The sequence below is a fragment of the Pundamilia nyererei genome, unplaced genomic scaffold (assembly GCF_000239375.1).
Source record: "Pundamilia nyererei isolate P.nyererei 1_Seehausen unplaced genomic scaffold, PunNye1.0 scaffold00121, whole genome shotgun sequence".
Taxonomy (NCBI): Eukaryota; Metazoa; Chordata; class Actinopteri; order Cichliformes; family Cichlidae; genus Pundamilia; species Pundamilia nyererei.
The window spans coordinates 32,480-51,460 of NW_005187522.1; the positions used below are offsets into that span (position 1 = coordinate 32,480).

Sequence of the window (18,981 nt, forward strand, 5' to 3'; positions counted from 1 at the left end):
TTGTTTTTAGAAAAGAAAACAAATGAATTCTTTTTTATTTACATTTTTATTTTGATAATTGAATATTTCCCATGGACAATCAAGATGGACACAGTTGTTAAAGTGGGTGAACTCAGGACCAAACATCATTCTTGAAAATATGCATCCTCCATAAGGAAAACCTTTTACATGTAGCACTTCAAACACTTCAAGTGTATTTTGATGCTAATATAACCATAGAAAACATGTGGAATGGAGACCGCTGCACCACTGTATATTAGCTTGACACTGTAGTAAACCCCAGTAATGTGGTCAGAAACTGAGCCACTACCCTGAATCTCTTGTGGGCCAAAAAACAAATGTTATAAACTGTGGTCCCCTTTTCTGGACTTTTTTTTTGAAAGGCCCACGACTATTGTTCCTGATTTTTGTTTGTTTGTTTTATGTTTGGTTGTGTGTTTTTCTTTGTTGTTTAATGGTCGAGGAGAGAACTAGAATGTAAAAATTCTGAAAGTGCTTTGTATTATACATTGCACTGAAACCTTTGTCTAATAAAAAGACTTGAAAGAAGCTGCTGCTTTTGGACATCATAAGATCCTTTATAGAAAAAGTGCCCTTACACAATGACAGGAAAATGTATAGTTTCCTAAAATAAGAATACTATAAGTTTTTGCAAAGGTTTTACCTCATCACACAGGCAGAAGCTAGAGTATTTCCTTCAATGTATTTTTCACTGATTCACTTTGATTTAGTCTCGACTTGCTGGCAGCAGCTTTACTTCTTGCACCTGATAGCCATTTCCCCTGTTTTAGTTTTTCCTGTTACAAGTGAATGCTAAAGATGGGAAAATGGTTCAGAAAATCAAGAGTAATGCTTCATTTTTAAATACAATGGCTGTCTTCTTTTAGTGTTGTTTTGTTTTTTTATGTGAATAATTTAAAAGGCAAAAGATTGTTATGCCAACCTGCAGTATCTTCAGGGCCCACCAGGGGGATGCATCCTACACTTAAGGAATTAACTGATTATGTTCTCTCCTGAGAAAAGTCCCACATGCACATTCCAACGTAATTTACTTGATTTCATGAAATTAACATCTATTCAATAAAGAGAAAAATCCTTTCGATTTTACTTATTTTATTTACTTTGACAGAAAAACATCTGGCCTAAGCATCAGTCGATGAAGTGGTGGCCTCCCTTGCTTGCGGCGATGGATCATAAATCTTGTTAAAGAAGGAGAAGTCAGATTCAGTGCCATGTTGCGTGCCCTGAAAAGAAACATATTTAAATAATCTGATAAAAAAACAGGATTCCTGTTACCACACCATGTTTACTTACATCTATTCTGCAGTCATACAGGTCAAACACTGAGTTCTGGTTAATCGCATCGTCATCGTTCACTAATAGCTGCTGATTCCTGACCACAAAGTACAAATGTTATTGAACATCAAAAATGAGCCATCATCATTAATGTGCACCTGATGTTGAATCCCTAATCACGGTTGTTAAATTTACATTTTATTATGATTTTGGTTCAGCATAACAAGGACGATAAAGATGATGATCCCAGCAAGAACAATTAGCCCAACTGCAAGGCCGACAATCATACCTGCACACAAAGAGAACCATGATGAATGCACATTCAAACAGATGACTGTTTTTCCAACATTTCACTTTCTGAAAGACGAAGCTGACAATATTCAAAGATGTTCTTCTTATCAGTGAAGACAGATAAAAGCACATAAATGAGCAGCACTGTCTGGTCATTGTTTAGTCAAATACACACCGTCCTGTGGAGGTAAACAACCTAGACATATATAACTATTACATGTATCGATTTTCAGTGTTTAGTCCTGTTTGATTTGTTTTAAAAATTAACTTCAAGCTGCCAAAATCAAATGATAAATATTCGTGACCCATTTAAAGTATCTTAATTTGAACAATTAGGAGTAAACCTTGCTTGGCAGTCTGTGCTATAAAGTGCAAAAGAAGAAAAAAAAAGAGACAGTGTCTGCCCCAAATATTAATGCAAGTAGGTATTTTGCTATGGTCATTGGGGATAATATGTAAACCCACAAATAATTTGTCAATTTTTACAAAAGAAAAGCATTTTTCCACAGTACAAGAAATTATTTTCTTCTAGTTTTCTATGAAAAAAAATAGTAAGACGTATTTATGAAGTATCCTCCGGCGGCTTACAGTTACCCTTATTGTCAGAGTGATCAATGGGAGGCTCTGTGTAGCAGCTGCCTGGGACGATGGTGATATCATCAAGAGCAACATCCCCACCTGCCATCCTGCCTCGCTGATACACAAACACAAACTGTGGCGAAGGAAAGAGAAAGAAGTTTAAAGGTTACATATATATCTAAAAAAAAAACATGAAGCAGACTGTAGCGAGGCAATGTAGCTGTCAAATATATACTGCTGCCCACCTCTCAGCTCACACAACTGTGTACAAATCACATAAGAAGAATAAAATTAGCAAAAACAAAATTATGATCCAGACTGCTTAAATTAAAGGGATTGGTATATCACTGTATGGGTGTATATGAGTGCTCAATTCCATGAATGAAGTCGGTGAGTCGCAGGTTTAACAAAAGAACTGCTGTAATGACAAACAATCTGTAATTTAAATTTAAATAAAGTTTTAAAGACAATAAATACAAGTGCATTTACAGCATGTATGCCATCGCCTATAAATTCAATCGTTTGCTCCTGACATCTGTCACAATCCCCAGACAATGAAGGCTTTGAGAGAAAGTGAAATACTCAGCCACAAATTATATAAATCCTCAGTAAACCCATTCAAATACATAATCTCTTAAGTGCTGCTTTTAGTTTAATATTTCAGTGTTTTGTTAATGCTGAGGTTCATGAAGGGCTTGCATAAAAATCCTTAAAAACTGACATTAACATTTTGTCCATCCATAAGTAAAATTATCATTAAATATTATAAAGAACCAACTGAGAAGAACTGTTACGCATCAAAGAGCAAAGTTAAAACACGAGGAGCAATCAGGTCATCAAATGTTCATCGACTGATAACGACAAAAGCAGTGCAATACACACGTCCACGTCGTGACGCTGAATAAGATGAAACTAAATAAGTCATAATTTTAAATATATACCATAAGAATATAATATTACAACTGTAAGTGTTAAAACAAATAAATCAAACGTAGTGATAATGCAGCAGTAATTTATATAGCAATTACTCTCACCTAGCACTCAAAGCCTTTTTTTTTTAAACAGAAACATTTTCATATGATGCGGGGCCCTGGGATCCACATCTGAAAAGCACATAGTTTAAATCCTGAGTCACCAGGACCTGGGTTTGTTTACGTCCATAGGTACAAAGTGGGTAACCACTGTACAACCCATACCCCTATTATTATTATATGTATATATTTTTAAAATGGAGTAATTTTAGACTTCTAAAGTCAACTCCTGCCTTTGTCGACAGTCATCATAAAAATTGGCTAATGGGCTTTATCAAAAAGCAGTCATAAGAGTTTTTGTTCCAAATGTGTTACTTGTGTCCACCTGTGAATCATTTCTCTGTAATGGTAAGTAATCTGTAATGTAATCTGCTGCAATATAAAATCAACATTTCATTTTTCACTTAGATATTTTGTGTATTTCTCCACATGAAACTTATCACAAGCTCAGTAATACCCAAAATGCTTCATCATGCGTGACAGACACATTTGCCATCTGCCACTTTTCTCCCTTGTTTCCTGTTTCAGTCCACTTCAATAGGCCCACTTCATCACCACCAGCCTGCATTTTCCTGCAAGACAGGACGACACCCATTTATTTTATGTAATGCAGAAAATGTCATTAGTATAATAATATTGTTTAATATTGATGATCTTCAGACAGAAGTATTTACCTGTTATTTATATAGACACGGAGAGTCCCAACATGGTTTCCATACATGTGGTACCAGAATGTGAGACAGTGCCCTCGTGTGGAGGGCTGTAAAACATCACTGACCAGGAAGGATGAGACTCCCCACTCACCCACAAAACTGTCCACGTAAACATAGTGACCTGATGGAAACACAGCAAGCACATTCAGATTAACAATAGCAGCCAGTGTCATAAAAAACTGTGATTTCAAACAAGCATGCATATCAAAATAATGAACGACAAAAGAATTTCCCTCAGGATAAATAAAGTTCCTTTTATCTTATCTTATCTTATCTTATCTTATCTTATCTTATCTTATCGGATGGTATACTTCCTTTAGGCCAAACACAGTCTACCGATGACAAATTATTCTATATAATCAATTCTGTCTCTATGTGGAACCTTATTGGTGAATAAAACTGCTACAATTAATATTTATATTCTATTTATAATTAATATAATTCATCTTTTTATATATCTGGAGTCTATCATAGACTCAGGCAACTAAGAACTCCTCCAGGTTCCTCCAGGACCAGAGGAGACCCAAAAGAGACGTTAAAAAAAAGTGAATGTTAGATTCAAGAACATCAGGTTAATGCAAACATTGAATAAACTTAGCTCTATATTTGCTGCTTGTGTAAAAAGTGACCTCCTGCTAACAGTTTTGTCGTCTGGTTTACAGCTTGCTTCTGCTTCTGAGCCAAGTGTTTCATGCATGAAAGTTCAAACAGTCAGTGCTCATTTGCTATTTCTCACGAGCCAATAATTGTAAAGTGCTTTATTCCCACAATGATTCTTTATGAATGCTGCTTGAGTCACTCGTGCTGTATAACTGAACTCATGGCCAGAGATGGGCAGTAACGCGTTACTTGTAATCCGATTACTTTTTTCAGGTAACGAGTAAAGTAAGGGATTACTATTGCAAAAACGGTAATTAGATTACCGTTACTTTCCCGTAAGCATGCTGCGTTACTGCGTTACTAAAACCGTGATTTTTTTTTGCGAGAATGTCTCATGACAGTGACGTAAGCGAGTGCGACGTTCGTGACAACAGCTGTGTGCAGGTCAACAAAGGATAATATATCGAGTGCAGGAGACAGTATGAGTGTGCAGCGTTTAAAGCGTCGAAGTACTGACCTTACTTTGAGTTTGATTCCATAAAAAGTGACAAAAACATTAGTGTCCATTGTGCGTGGGAAGAAAACTTCTTTTTACAGCGAAAAAACCCCCTAAACTTCCAAGCAAGCACTTAGTGCGCAACCACGTAATGGGAAATTCACAGAGAAACTCATGGATTCTTCAACTGACTGCTGTGGCACACCTGCACCAGGGTAAACCTCCGCCTGCTTTACAGGTGAAAATAGAGCAATAGGGCTGCTAGTCTTTGATTTTATTTATTTTCTACTGTGTTTCACTTGCATCTATTTGAAAGACTGAGTGTAAACACAAAAAATATTTTATTTTATGTTCTGGAATGTGCAGAAAATAGGTTTAAATGTTAAACTAATTTCTTCCAGTCAGAGAATTTTACATATAATTAAATTTTTGCTTGATGCATAAAGTTAAAAGATTAAAACTAATAAAACAAGTTTTAAATAGAGACTTTTCCATTTGATTACATTTTGTATGATGGATTATGCAAAAATAAGTAGAATTGGGCTGAAAGATCTATCGCTTTATCACCTATTCAGGTTGTAAATTGTGTTTTTAAAAAGTAACGAAGTAACTAAGTAATTAATTTCTTTTGAAAATAAGTAATCAGTAAAGTAATGGGATTTTTTGGGGAAGTAATCAGTAATTAGTTACTGATTACTTTTTTCAAGTAACTTGACCAACACTGCTCATGGCAATTGTGTTTTTTATGCATCTGTAAAATCTACTTTTTGTCTCTGTCCGGAATAGTTACTACCTTGTGTGGAATTAGTAGTGTGATCCACACTGGGTCCTGTATGTGGGTTCGGGGAACCACCACTGCCACGGAGCCAGTCTCCCTGGTCGACTCCTTCACCCAGGTTGCTCCAGCTACACATCGTGTCCTCAAAGTCACAAAATCCACGAGGAGGACACTGATCATCAGTCAGCTGTACATCATCAATAGCCATGTCCCCCTCCTGTGTAGGGCCAGCCTTCACACCTTCCACCACAATCTGAGACACAAAGCATGTAGACCAGATTTTAAAAAATCTTAGTGGAAGAGTTATTTTAGTGTTATTTTATATTTTTGTATCATTTCCGTGACACTGCACTGTTGTACACTCAAAGTACTGTTACCAATTAACGTGCCACAATTTTTGTCTGCCCAAGAAAATAAACTCTCACAGTAATACGTGTTTATGCAGTTTTATGTGATCAGGTTTTGAAATATTGGTCTTCTGTTTTTTGTAGATTACTCTAATTCACCACATTATTACCAGGAAACACTTTAGTGTTTTCGGAGAACAACTAGTGCATGCGTTTCAACTCCATTTTACAAAAACAACAGACTTTTTTCTACACAACACAAAGATTAAATGAAAATATGACACCTCTTACATTATTTTGAATATTTACAGATGTTGTTTAAACACAGTCAAATTAAGCAGCATATCAAAACAACATAAAGGAAATGGCTTACAAATATATACAGTTGTAGTAACAAAAAAAAACACTCCCAGAGTTTACTTGTGTAACAATACCACAATGTAGTGGAAGTGAAAGTACAGTGTCATCAAAAAAAAAAGAACAACCTCAGTGGTGAGTAATAATACTGATTATGGGGACATAATGACCCACAGCAGGGTTAAACCTGTATTAAAATGTACTAATATTTTATAATTACTGAATTAACAGAAAAGCATTAACTATGTTTTATATTAGAATAAGGTGAAGCTCATTTAACTATTTATTACTTTTTAAAATAATTCAGTTACTGAAGCTAAGATGTTTTTACCAGTAAGCAAAGCTGTTGAAAAAATCTAGAATAAAAACAACTAAAATAAATATATTTCCCCCTGAAATGACAAAATTTGAGTGTGAAAAATTAAAAATGTATTTAGACACTGTACTTTTACTTGTGTGCTTTTTTTGTTGTCTGTGCATCTATTTGTTCACACGTGTTTATTTATGTAACTGTTTTTGTGCCTCTGATCAAGGCATTGGTTTACAGCTGGAGCGCTGCCCTCTGCTTCTGTACGTACTGAATACACAAAACTAATTTTCTCACTGGACTAAATAATGATGACTTAAATTGCTCTGTTCACTAGCTTGGATGGCTCTTTGTGACTCACTCTGTAAGGATGAAGCCGAGGCAGAAGAGAAGCCTGAGCGAACCTCCACAGAAGGCCCTGGTCTCCTGTCTGAGAGAAAATCAGAGCTTCCTTCCCATCTTCACTTTGCTGGTAAACATTTAGTGTCCCCATTCCTTTGCCATACATGTGGTACCACAGCTGCACGCAAGATCCTTTGTCTGAAGGACAAAAAAACCACATCTGAATCCCCTGAACTGTTTTGGCTCTGTTTGAACGCAGGCCCCTGTCTGCATTATATAAAAATACTGCTGAGTCTCTCACCCGCTGGGTACAGAGGTGAAAACATTGCAGCTTTCTGGCCAGCTCGGTCAGTAGACGATGAAGGCAGGTAGAAGTAGTGACCCGTAGGTGTGCTGGTGGTGTGGTCGCTCTCCGGTCCTGTGTAAGGGTTGTGAGTATATCCCTGATGTCTGATCCACTCAGAATCACCGGCTGCTTGCTGCTCCCAGTTACAGCTCCCATCCTCAAAGTCACACAAATCTGTACAACATTATTACATTTTAACTTAATCTGAGGACATTAGACATGACAGTTTTTGATTAACACTGTAATATCTGTTGCAGTTAATTACATTACTGTCTGCTTGTTAGCTATATGTGCTCCTTGTGCATTGGATAAGACTAGTTCTGCTGCAGTTTCAGTGAGCTGCTAAACTATTATGTATTTTGGTCAGAGAGCTCCTGTTTGAAATCTAATAGAGCAAATGAATGAAATTGGAGTCTAAACCTAAGTAAACATCTCTTTGGAGCCAAGGGGTGGATGTTGGGATGATGGAAGTTTGAAACATCAGAGAGAGATGCAGCTGACAGAGGACAAAATAGAAATTTGGCAGCTTCCTCACAAATTTTGGAGGGCTTGTTTTGGTATCTGGGGAGAGGAGAGTGTGAGGCAGGGCAACTTGAAATGCCCACGTGAAGTACCTGGTATGTTTTTATACGCTTATTGCATCATTTTTTTAAAATGAATACTTGCAAAATGACTATTACGCCCCCATTTAGCATTTTATTTGATCTATACAGCTAGTAAACTGAAAAGGAACAATATAATGTGTGGCAAAAATAGCAAATAACAGACATTAATGTGGTTGCTTGGAATTTTTATCATTTTCAGCTCCATTACCAGAAACAGGACATGCTCCAGGACTCAAGGAGATGTCATCGATAGCTATGTCTCCAGCCTCTCCCCCCACTGCTGCCTCCAGAACAACCTGGTGGACTTTCTGCAGGTTCACATGGCTCTGAACCTGCAGCCACTCATCTCCTTGGTTTCCTGATTTTTGCCACACCTACAGGAAAGACATTAATGTGATTTTGCAATCAGCATTTCACAAGAATGTGAAAAGTATAATAACACAGAGAAAAACACAGTGGAAACAGCCGCAAATATTTCTCAATCGGCCACACAGACGTTTTTTTTCCTTTTTTTTTCCTGCAGTAAAGGGAAGTAACGTGTCCAGACTAAAACGGCATGACTAACAAAAAGGGAAAAAAAACCTAAGTGGCCTTCTTAAGGCCTCTGCCATATTTTTTGGCGTTCACTGGATAAAACAAATTGAGAAAATGACTAATTTCATGCATATTTTTACCAGAGTTTTCTCTAAGGGATCAGATGTTTGCAGGAACATCTTGAGGGAACCCACAGTGGCTCCAAACATGTGGTACCAAAATGAAAAACAGTATCCTTTTTCACCAGCAGGTGGAAGCAGTGAAGACTTCAGCTGGGCTGAATCACCCTTTATGCTCGGTGAGGAACTCTCGATGTAAAGGTATTTCCCTGTGAAACAAAAACAAGACAACTTCAAGGTCTCAACCTTTTAATAAAAATAAATTTGCAACTTATGTCCTAAGCTTGCATATGTGGCATGTGAGGAGTGATGCTCCACTTTCACATTGTGTCACACTGAGCCATAAAAAGTTTAAAGAGAGAATTTTAGAAACCAAAATTTGAGAAATGCTAAAGGTAAAAAGAAATAGACATTTTGTAAGACTATAATTTTATGTATCATGCCACTGCTTCAAGCAATACAATACTATTTCTTTTTGGTTATCTAGTCCCAAAAACTAAGCTAATGTTTATAACAATTTATGAAAACTCCCCAGTTAATCAATTTTAAGCTTTAACTGTGGAATTAAGATGCACCATCTTGCAGTTAGTCTTGCAGGATTTGTCTTTTATGTGCATTCTGCCATTTTGTGATGGACATTACTCAGTCTGTCCTGTTCACTCAGTTCTACTTGTTATAATGTCAACAGTCAATTTGCATTAATGATCACTTGTGGTTACAGTGGCTGATGCTCAGCAAAGGTTACAAAGGCCAGCCTTGAAGGACACAAGGCATCTGGCACTTGCATAAATATACAGACTAGCATAATGAAAGTTTAGCATGAGGTAAAAGGACCTTTGCTGCTGGTGTGGTCTCCTGCAGGCCCGGTGTTAGAGGTTTGAGTGGGACCTGCCCCGCTAAGCCAGTCCAGCTGATCCTCAGCCCCCTGAACCCAAGCACACAGACCATCTTCAAAAGAACAGCCAAAGGACGCCAGAGCTGAGAAGGGAAGGAAAACAAAAATAATCCTGGAAGTCTGAACATGGCACAAAAATGGATATAAAATGATACATGCACCACACTCATTCCCCTACCTCTCATGTTATATATTCACTAACAGTCACTTTGAATTAACTTTATGTACCTGGAGGTTGGTAGGATTTTTCACAGTTTAGGAAAGAGATATCATCCACAGCAACAACATGAGAAGCAGCTGCATTATTCACGCCACTGAACAAAACCTGGTGACAAAAATGGTCAGGCACTTTTTAATGATTAGTATTTATTATTTATTATTATATGAAACTCATTTGTTCTCATTGCTTCCCGTGTACAATTTTCATTGTTGAGAGGAGGCAAAATCAAACACCTTATAAGGCTGCTGGTGCAGGCCGAGAGGCAGATGCTCTGGGCTCCAATGAGAGACGGTGCTGTGACTACGTGACCACAAGATTGCTTCACTCCCTCCAGCTTGCTGCATAAGCACTCTGAGTGACCCAGCGCTCTCTGCACTGATGTGGAAGTGAAACCTGTGTGTAGGAAAGAAGGAAGCAAGAAGCAGAGAGAGCGTTGGATTGGGAAGACACTTGCATGGTAGAAAGAGGGGAGGGGAGCTTTGAAGCATTGAGCAATTCATACACGGACATATCCATCAAATATATCCATCAAAATAACCAGGTTTGACGCGATCATTTGTCTGCGCATCACTGCTTACCGAATCTGGCAGTAGGGGGACGAAGGAGACAGCGGGGGACTCTGGAGTTGAGCTTCACTCTGTGTAGACCCCTTACTGAAATTAACTCTCATGTAGTAGCCTGAGAATAACAGACACCTGGTGATTAAACACGCTGTGAAGTGAAGCTATGACAATAACATCAATGAACTACTCAATAACAGCCACCTGTGTCTGCAGTGTGATCAGTGGGTGGCTCAGTGTTGTTACTGGCTCGCTGCCTCTGCCACTTGCTCTGTCCATCGCTAACATCAGTCCATCGGCACTGATCATTCTCAAATGTGCACGGACCTGAAGGGTTCAAATCAAGATGTAACACTGCTGTGGAAATCACTCGCTCGAGAGAAGTAAACCGCTTTTAAAAGATTTTGTGTTGTATGCAGGTGCGTCAGCCAAAGGAATTTCTGCTGATAAAACAGTCACAATATTCATGGTCATCACGGCCAAAGAAAAAACAGGTGCTGGGCCCAAACACAAGCCTCAAAAGAAAGAAGAGCATAACTGATCCAGTTTACTCCTGTTAAAGGCATACAAGAGGTTTTGGTGGCAATTACAGTGCTGTGAAAACGTTTTTCCCCCTTCCTGAGTTCAAAAGGCAGTTTTGATGATTTCATTTATTAAGGGAATAAAAGCTATGCAAACCTACTAGTCTCCCATATATGAAAAGTACTCACCCCTTAAACCTAATAACTGTAAGTCACCACCCTTGGCAGCGAAGCGTTTGCGATAACTGGCAATGAATCGTTCACATTGCTGTGGAGGAATTTTGACCCACTCTTCTTTGCAGAATTGTTATAATTCAACCACATTGGAGGGTTTTCTAGCACAAACAGCCTATTTAGGGTTATGTCAAAGCACTGAAATTGTCATCAAGGCTTACAAATCACAACACTGCATAAGTGTGCGAGGACTTAAATTTCTTCTTTCATTGGCGCTGAAATTGCACATGACCTGTTTGGGGATAAGTGTGCAACTCATTTCTATGCAGAGTCCATCTGTATCTGATTTCTTGCGCTTATGAAAACTTTCCCAACTATTCCAGTGCTTCTTTTTTATACAGCACGGCTTAAAAAAAATGAATATTTGGCATAAAAAAAAGCCTGAGAATAAAACTATCTTTATACAGTGGATAAACACTGTAAGTAAGAGTGAAATTTCATAATACTGTTTGGTAATATTTACTCTACCATATTTACTGTCAAAATGTAAAAACACTAATAATGAAATTCAGCAGCACCACAACATGCAGGCTTTAAAATGGGATGAATAAACCATTTTAACCATTGCAAAGGAGGAATTTTTTTAAGGACTGTCGCAGTAGGCAACATTAGCATTCAGAGGACTACAGAAGTGTACTTTATGGCAGCGTTACTGTTTTAAATGACCTCTCCAACTAGCCACATTCAGGAAAAACAGTGATTAAATGGATTTTTGCCACAACTTTGATAATAACACTTTTTTCAAGACAAACTTAGAAACACTGAATACAATATGCAGCTCTCACCACAGCCGGCTTCATCTTCCCCCTGCGGGCAGTCTAGATGATAGTCACATTGTAAGGTAGCCAGAATACACACTTTTCCCTGTGACTGCCAGCAAAAAAACTCATTATCCTGCATCAGGAAAAAAAAGAGACAAATACCCACTGTGTATTTAGACTTGTTTATAATTTATGTTTCCTAAGTTTGCTATCACAGAAATAAAGTCAGATTCTGCAGCTTACCTGACAGGGGTTTATTGGTGCAGTAGAGGTCAAGTGTGGAGAAGTGGGTGTGTTAGAGGTTGATGGTGGGGCAGAGGTTGACGACAGGTCAGGTAGCTCGCTGTTGTCGGGGTCAAATACACAATCCCTGGAGAAAGATACATCGTCCAGTGCAACCAGACCTCTGAGACCGTCGCCGAGCTCATACCTAAAGACAATCTGAGGATAAAACAGAGATTAGACTGTGGCCTTTTAGCTATTATTCTGCCAGGGAACTGCTCTGATACAACACATAATTGTATTGTACATATAAGAAGTATTCATTCGTCTACAGATACTTTCACTTTTATGCAAAGGCCTCAACAGTCTTCTTGGTCTTATAATTTCAATAATGTCTGTAAGCTTCAGGGATTTAAGGCTATTATTTAAGTTGATGTCTAACAGCATTTATACACATGAGGCAGCGGCTGCCATTCAATTAACTGCTTGTGTCCTCACTAACCTTGCTGCTGGCTGCGGAGGACAACGTAACCTCGGCTCTCTGCCAGCTGTAGCTTTGTGATGCTTCCCTGGTCCATAAAACTCTGTCGTCACTACCGGACCGTAGAGTCCTGGACTGTGCAGTCAGTCGGCCTGAAGCATCATTCAGGCTGAAGTAGAAGAATCTCACCTGAAAGTATTACAACAGCACCGTGAGCATAAAAAGAACGGGCTGACGACAGGATGGTGTTTGCTAAAGAATTCTTGTAGACTCAGCAACCTGCAGGAGTAGTTAATACTTTACTGCAATTACTCAAGATAAGAATCAGAAAGGTAATAAAAATATGTGTAGATAAGCATTGTTATTACTGTAGTATAATTACAGAAGTGTTCAGCAGTTTTATTTGTACTGTGCCCCATAAGTGCTTCATATAGATGCTATTAAATACATCAAAGGTTATTATTATTATCTCCTGCAGTTTGTCAATCTGTCAAGATTTTGCCCCCATCAGCTGTTATTATCTGTATTAATGAAACCACTGCAGTTTATTAAAAGCTTATTAACTGCCTGCTTTTTCTCCCCATTTGACATTTTGGTGATTTTTTTTTAGCTTTTATGTAACTTTGTGACATGACTTGCCAGTACCCAAAAAAACACAAGGTGGTGTTTTTCTGTAAACAACACTTTAATTTACATACAGTAAACTCACTTTGCAATTAAAGCTGGGCAATAAAGTTTTGGACAGAATCTCTGATGTCTCGCCACTTGCACTCAGGTGAGTTCCAGGTATAATGTAGTGACCTGTTTGGATAAGACGGAATTAAAAACTAAAGTAAATCATAGCATTACTGATTCAAAGCAAAGATAATTCAGACTTTAACTCTTAGACCTGCATCAGAATTTTGTGTGTGGTCCCTGTGAGGTCCGTGGTGGGGCCAGGCGTCCTCTCCTTTGTGATATGTCCACTCAGCTCCGGGTGTGTCCACATCGCTTGCTGCCCAGGAACACAGGCCGTGTTCGAAGCTGCAGCGCTCCAACACACCTTGTAGCGCTACGTGATTAGCAGATAAAGAAAGAAGTGAATAATTAAAAAAATAAATGTAATTAATACAAAAATTCAGTTTCCAAGTACAAAATCTACCACAGAGCATTTTTCTTTTCTCACCACAGTTGTTTTCATCAGACCAGTCCCCACAATCATCGCTGAAGTCACAGACATGGTTGGTGTCCACACACACGCTGTTGTTGCATGTGAACACACCCTCAGGACACTGAGGCTGTGGCTCTAATAATAATTTTTAAAAAGATAAAAAATAAAAGTCCAGAAGGAACAAAGTAGTAAAGAGGACATCAGAGCGCACAGGGTGAGCAGGTAGCCTACCAGGCAAGCTGCAGTTGGTGAAGTCCACATCATCAATAGTGATGTATCCGGGCATATCGAAGGTCCTGGAGGCCTCAAACAGGATGGTGAAGTCCTGAGGTATTCTGCCAATCGTTACTTCACCGTGTTGCCATGAATCTCCGTGGTTACCAGATAACCACCACAGCCTGGTGGTCCTGGATCCCTCCTTCAGTAGCACGTTCAGCTCTTCTGTATCTGTTGATTGATTGATTGTTGCAAAGGTTGGAATAAATTTTTTGAATTGTATTATTTATTTATTTATTTATTTGCTGAAGACATAGATCTTATAAACATACCCTCCCCATACATGTTGTAGAAGAAGTGCAGTATGCAGGTGGTGCTGGCCTGTTTCATAAGGGGACTCTGGAGGGTAGCAGGGCTCATTTGATCACCCTGGTTAGGTTCCACTGCCATGTACCAACCTGGACGCATCAGATCAGAACCTACTTAAAACTGCTGATTGTCTACACTTACCTCAGTGTGAAACTGCATAAACACAAGTGTTGCTAAGACTGTACAAATTGTACAAAAAGACAAAAGCCGGCTGAGATTGTAAGAAGAGTCCAGGTTTAGGAAAAGTAATCTGAGACAGTTTGATTTGACGCTTGGTGTAAATGTATTATTATATCTTTAGTGTGTGTATTTGGCCTTGCCTAGATTAGTGCCCAGAGTGTGGTCCACGGGTGGTCCTGTATTCCCAGTAACGTTCCTTCCTCTCATCCACCGACACTGGCCAACACCGATGTCCTCCCAGTTACATGTGCCATTCTCAAACGAGCAACCCACAAACCCCAAATCTGTTTCATTAACTGTGTCAGAAAGAAAACAAAATATTTTCTGTAACTTGCTTTACTAAGAAAAAAGGGAATGCAACAAAAAAAAAAAAGAATAGCTGTACCTTGACAGAGGCCTGGTGTGAGACCAATGTCATCAATGGCAATGAATCCTCTGCTAGTCTCTGCCTCGATCAGCAGCTGTTTTTGAGAGAGCATGTAAATATGTATATAATATTCCTGGGTTCTAATGTAACAGCTAAATCTGTTTGGAATACCTGGAAAGGTTTGGACGTTTCTACAGACCGAGAGAACTTGCCCCAGCGGCTCTCACTGCTGTTACTGTGGAACATCAGATCCTCGTCTGACGGCCCTGAACGTATGAACACCTGCAAAGTCCCGGAGTTGCTGATGGACAACAGGAAAATTGTTTTAGTTGAGAGAAAAAAAAGAGAGATTCTTGTTAAAACCAAGAAATGTACACTTTTCATTTCCAAAACTAATAATGGCATCTTTCTGCTACAGGGTTAAAAGGCTGCTGGTTTCACTGTTGGTAGTGCAACTCTTTTTGGAACAAACTGAACTCTGCCACAGAATATTCTCAGTCTTGCACAAAGTAAAGCAGGTGATTCACGACATTTGTGCACACTTCTTGAGGAAGTCAGTGAGGAAACTACACAAGATAAACAGGATAAAGTGCAACCTGATTTTTTTTTGCTGACCTGTTGTCCATGTGGTACCATAAAGTGAGACAGGACGTGGTGTCTTTAAGTTGGATCCATTCAGACACTACCTGTGCAACACTGCTGTGACTTTGGTTTGGTGACGAGCTCAACAAGAACCGACCTCCATGCAAAAAGAAAACAAAATTCACACAATAAATAAATACAGTTAATATTTAATGCTGCTCCTTTTGTTGTTTTAATAATTCAAACTTGGGGTACACCCGGATAAATGTTAAAAGATTAAACATATTATTTTCTAATGATATTAATGCAGTTGTTAAAGTGTAGATATTTATAAATAGAGAGCATCTAGAATTTAGAAACATTACATGTAGTCAGGGAGGAGGTTAGGTCAGCAACAGGACATAAGTCAGGGATAAAAAAAGAGAAGTATGTTTCAAGTAACTATGTTATGTCAGTTAAAAATTAACTTCAGTTCACACAGATCAGGTTGCAACATCAACAGGTTGCAACATCAGCAGTTTTTGATTATAATTAACTAAGTTTCAGATGATTCACACCATCTGTCACATTTTGAAACTTCAAACAAAGACAAAATGTTCACTGGGAACTGAAATCCACACCATTGGTTGACTTTCTGAGTGTTTAGCTTCAGCTATTTGTAAGGCAGATAGGAGCAGTAAGGGTGAGCCTAAACCGTAACGCTAGTGTCAGCTAGAAGACATTTAAGTAGTGCAGAGCTGATGGGAATCCCAAGAGTCACCACTTTAATATTATACATAAAATATGTAAGCAAATAAAAAATGTTGGTCAGTGCAGTTTTAAGGATTTAAATGTATTTTAAATAAGTCAGAATACTGTCTATGCCAATGTGGATATCAATGAAAAACTGAGCTGTCAGCCACTAGAATTTGAACCAAAATAAATTCTTTCTAAACCAAGAGTGGTTTCTTGATTGTTTTATTCAATATGCACAAATATGCAAAATGTGCATGCAAATCTCCCTAAAAGGCTCAAAAAGCTGATATCATCAGACTAAAATGCAATGGAGGTCATATAAATCCTTGTAAGTCCTGTAGCAAGTCTTGCAAGACGATGGAAAACCAACCCAACATGTAAGAATCTTTATCCAAATGTATCAAAGAGAACTGTTGGCTTATCTAGTTTTTTTCCCCCTGTATATCACATTTTTGTGGCTAAAACCTTGACTCAGTAATCCTTGTTTAAGGCCGTACCCTCCGAGGTCTGAGTGGTATGGTCTGTTGGTGGACCGTGGAAGCCTCCTCTGGCCAGCACCCAGTCATGTCCGTCTTCTTGGAGGATGTTGACCCAGGTGCATTGTCCAGACTCAAAGTCACAGCTACCCGGAGGACCACAGGCTCCGTCCCTCACAGAAAAGTCATCAATTTTCACTGTGGTATTCGTGCCATGCACATGAACAGCCTTAAACACCACCTGATCAAGCAACACAGCTGTTTTAGGTAGAATTCCCACAGAAGATAAAGAAAAATACAAAATGAAACATAATGGAAGAAAAAGACTGTCTGATTGTCAGAAAAGAAAACAAATGCTTTTACATTGAATTTTGTAGGTGATGACACCGTGACCTCTGCCACCTCCCACCCTGCAGAGAGCCCTCCAGTCTGCTGCCAGAGGACATCACCAACTTCTGCGCTTTGTCTTATATGGATAGCGAGGTTGCTAGAGGAGTCTGTGGGTAACCAGTACCTAAAAATAGTACATTTACATTAAGTGTACAGTAATATGTGCACCAGTCTTCAACCTCCAATTGTAAATCTGTGATGGATCTTTGAACTCACCAGAAGCGCACACACATTTCTTTAGCTGAAGGTAAATCTGGTGTGAACAGCTCAGCGATCTCATCCTGTGTAGAATTTGATGTTACCATCATGTAGAAACCTATAAAAACAAAATTTGTTTTGTGACAAAAATGCAAAGACGACTGTTGACTGGGACATTTCTGAGAAACGATGACTAAAATCTGAGGCAGAGAACAATGCTGCTACTTTCAGACAATTTGTTGAACTTATGACTGATTGTGAAAATCAGCTTATGGCAATTTATAACATTCCTGCTTCAGTGGTAAAATATTGTATTGTATTATATTGTCTGTAACAGCCGCCTAAGCTTTAGCTGCCATCTAAAAGGTGTCAAACACTGCAGAGGATTAGCTAAAAAAAGAGCCTACACCTCGATAATCCTGCAGGCCTGTTAAGTAACAGAATCCTTTTTTTTAAATAGAGTTGTATGAAATATTAGATATAACACATCAAATACAGATGATTGGATTGAGTAATAAAGCTATGCAGTATTTTCGCATTAAAACAATGTGTTACATTATGCAACATACTCCTTCTTGATAATTATTTTACAAGATGATGAGTCGCATTTTTATTGTGACTTATTATTGTAGAGCTCTGATCCACAAGTTGATATCAAGGGACAAACTTAGGACTTACAATATATTACCATTATAGTTACAGCATAAATATTGTCCTGTAGGAGTGAGACCATGACTGCTCAGCTCTGTTAATCCCGCATTGTGCAGTGGCACTGTGCCACAGTTCAGCACTCACCATTCTCAGTTCCATATGTGTGATCCACATGATGCTTTGTTCCTTTTCTGCGAATCCAGCGACCCAAATGACTCACATCATTCTCAAAGCCACACAAGTCCGAGTCAAACCCACACACATCTAAATAGTGTTTAAAACAAAAAGGTTGCAAAGTTTTATTTTATTTATTTATTTGATATTGATTTGATGTTATTTGATGATAACTGGGAGTACTGAGTTAATGTTTACATACCGTGATTACTGCAGGCCCCCTCTCTAACTTTAACATCATCAATAGCAATGAATCCTTGACTGCTGGTGTCTCTTTGACCACTAAACACAATCTGTGAATTAAGGATGATGCAAAGTTTAATGCTGTCAAAGTGCTACATTAAATGTTTCTGAATTAGGGACATTTCTATTCAGAGTCAGAAGCTAAAAAATAACTTGAAAATTGACTGACATTTTTATGGCAAGGTGAGGTTTACCTGTACTATGTCATTCATGCTGAGAGTTACTTTCGCATTCATCCACTCTGGATTCTGCGTTCCCCGACGAGTCCAAACTAAGAGTTCAGATGATTGCTAGAAAAAATTATGTAAAGGAATGTGAAGAAATCTGAAGATGATATAAAGCACAGCCTGAAACTGAAGGTTCAGTTGTGTTAAAAAGGTTACATACTGTTTGAACCAGCAGATCCAGGTTTGACACTGAAGGCCCGAGCATGTGATACCAGAAATCAACACAGATTGGTGACGCACGAGTAATGACAGGAACAGAGATGACTGCTTTTTCACCATCCTTAGATCCAAATCCATTAATAAGTAGAAAGAAACCTTGATAGAGAGGGGAAAATGGATGAAGATGAGAATAAAAGGCCGGGCTGTTGTGAAAGCAGGAGAATACTGT

General features: G+C 38.5%; 1 protein-coding gene across 1 annotated transcript; it reads right to left on the reverse strand.

Annotated features, from left to right (window-relative positions):
- Positions 1-1,487: 1,487 nt before the first annotated feature.
- On the reverse strand, positions 1,488-13,226 carry LOC102208081 (MAM and LDL-receptor class A domain-containing protein 1). The gene is made up of 18 exons (XM_005742591.2): positions 13,200-13,226; positions 12,657-12,824; positions 12,176-12,373; positions 11,957-12,065; positions 10,621-10,743; positions 10,435-10,534; positions 10,090-10,249; positions 9,865-9,961; positions 9,576-9,719; positions 8,763-8,950; positions 8,297-8,462; positions 7,439-7,657; positions 7,157-7,335; positions 5,800-6,037; positions 3,872-4,031; positions 3,655-3,769; positions 2,182-2,299; positions 1,488-1,585 (listed from the first exon to the last, which is right to left on the reverse strand). The coding sequence occupies exons 1-18, from the start codon at positions 13,224-13,226 to the stop codon at positions 1,488-1,490; spliced, it is 2,607 nt and encodes an 868-aa protein (XP_005742648.2).
- Between the last annotated feature and the right edge of the window lie 5,755 nt (positions 13,227-18,981).

Bases quoted from the DNA above. Each gene is read 5' to 3' on its own strand.
- LOC102208081 (XM_005742591.2), bottom strand. From the start codon at position 13,226: ATGTCAAATGGGGAGAAAAAGCAGGCA. The intron at 12,825-13,199 runs GTTAATAAGCTT...TAATACTTTCAG, and splicing joins ATGGGGAGAAAAAGCAGGCA to GTGAGATTCTTCTACTTCAG. The intron at 8,951-9,575 runs GTCCTTTTACCT...TTTGTTTCACAG, and splicing joins AGACCACACCAGCAGCAAAG to GGAAATACCTTTACATCGAG.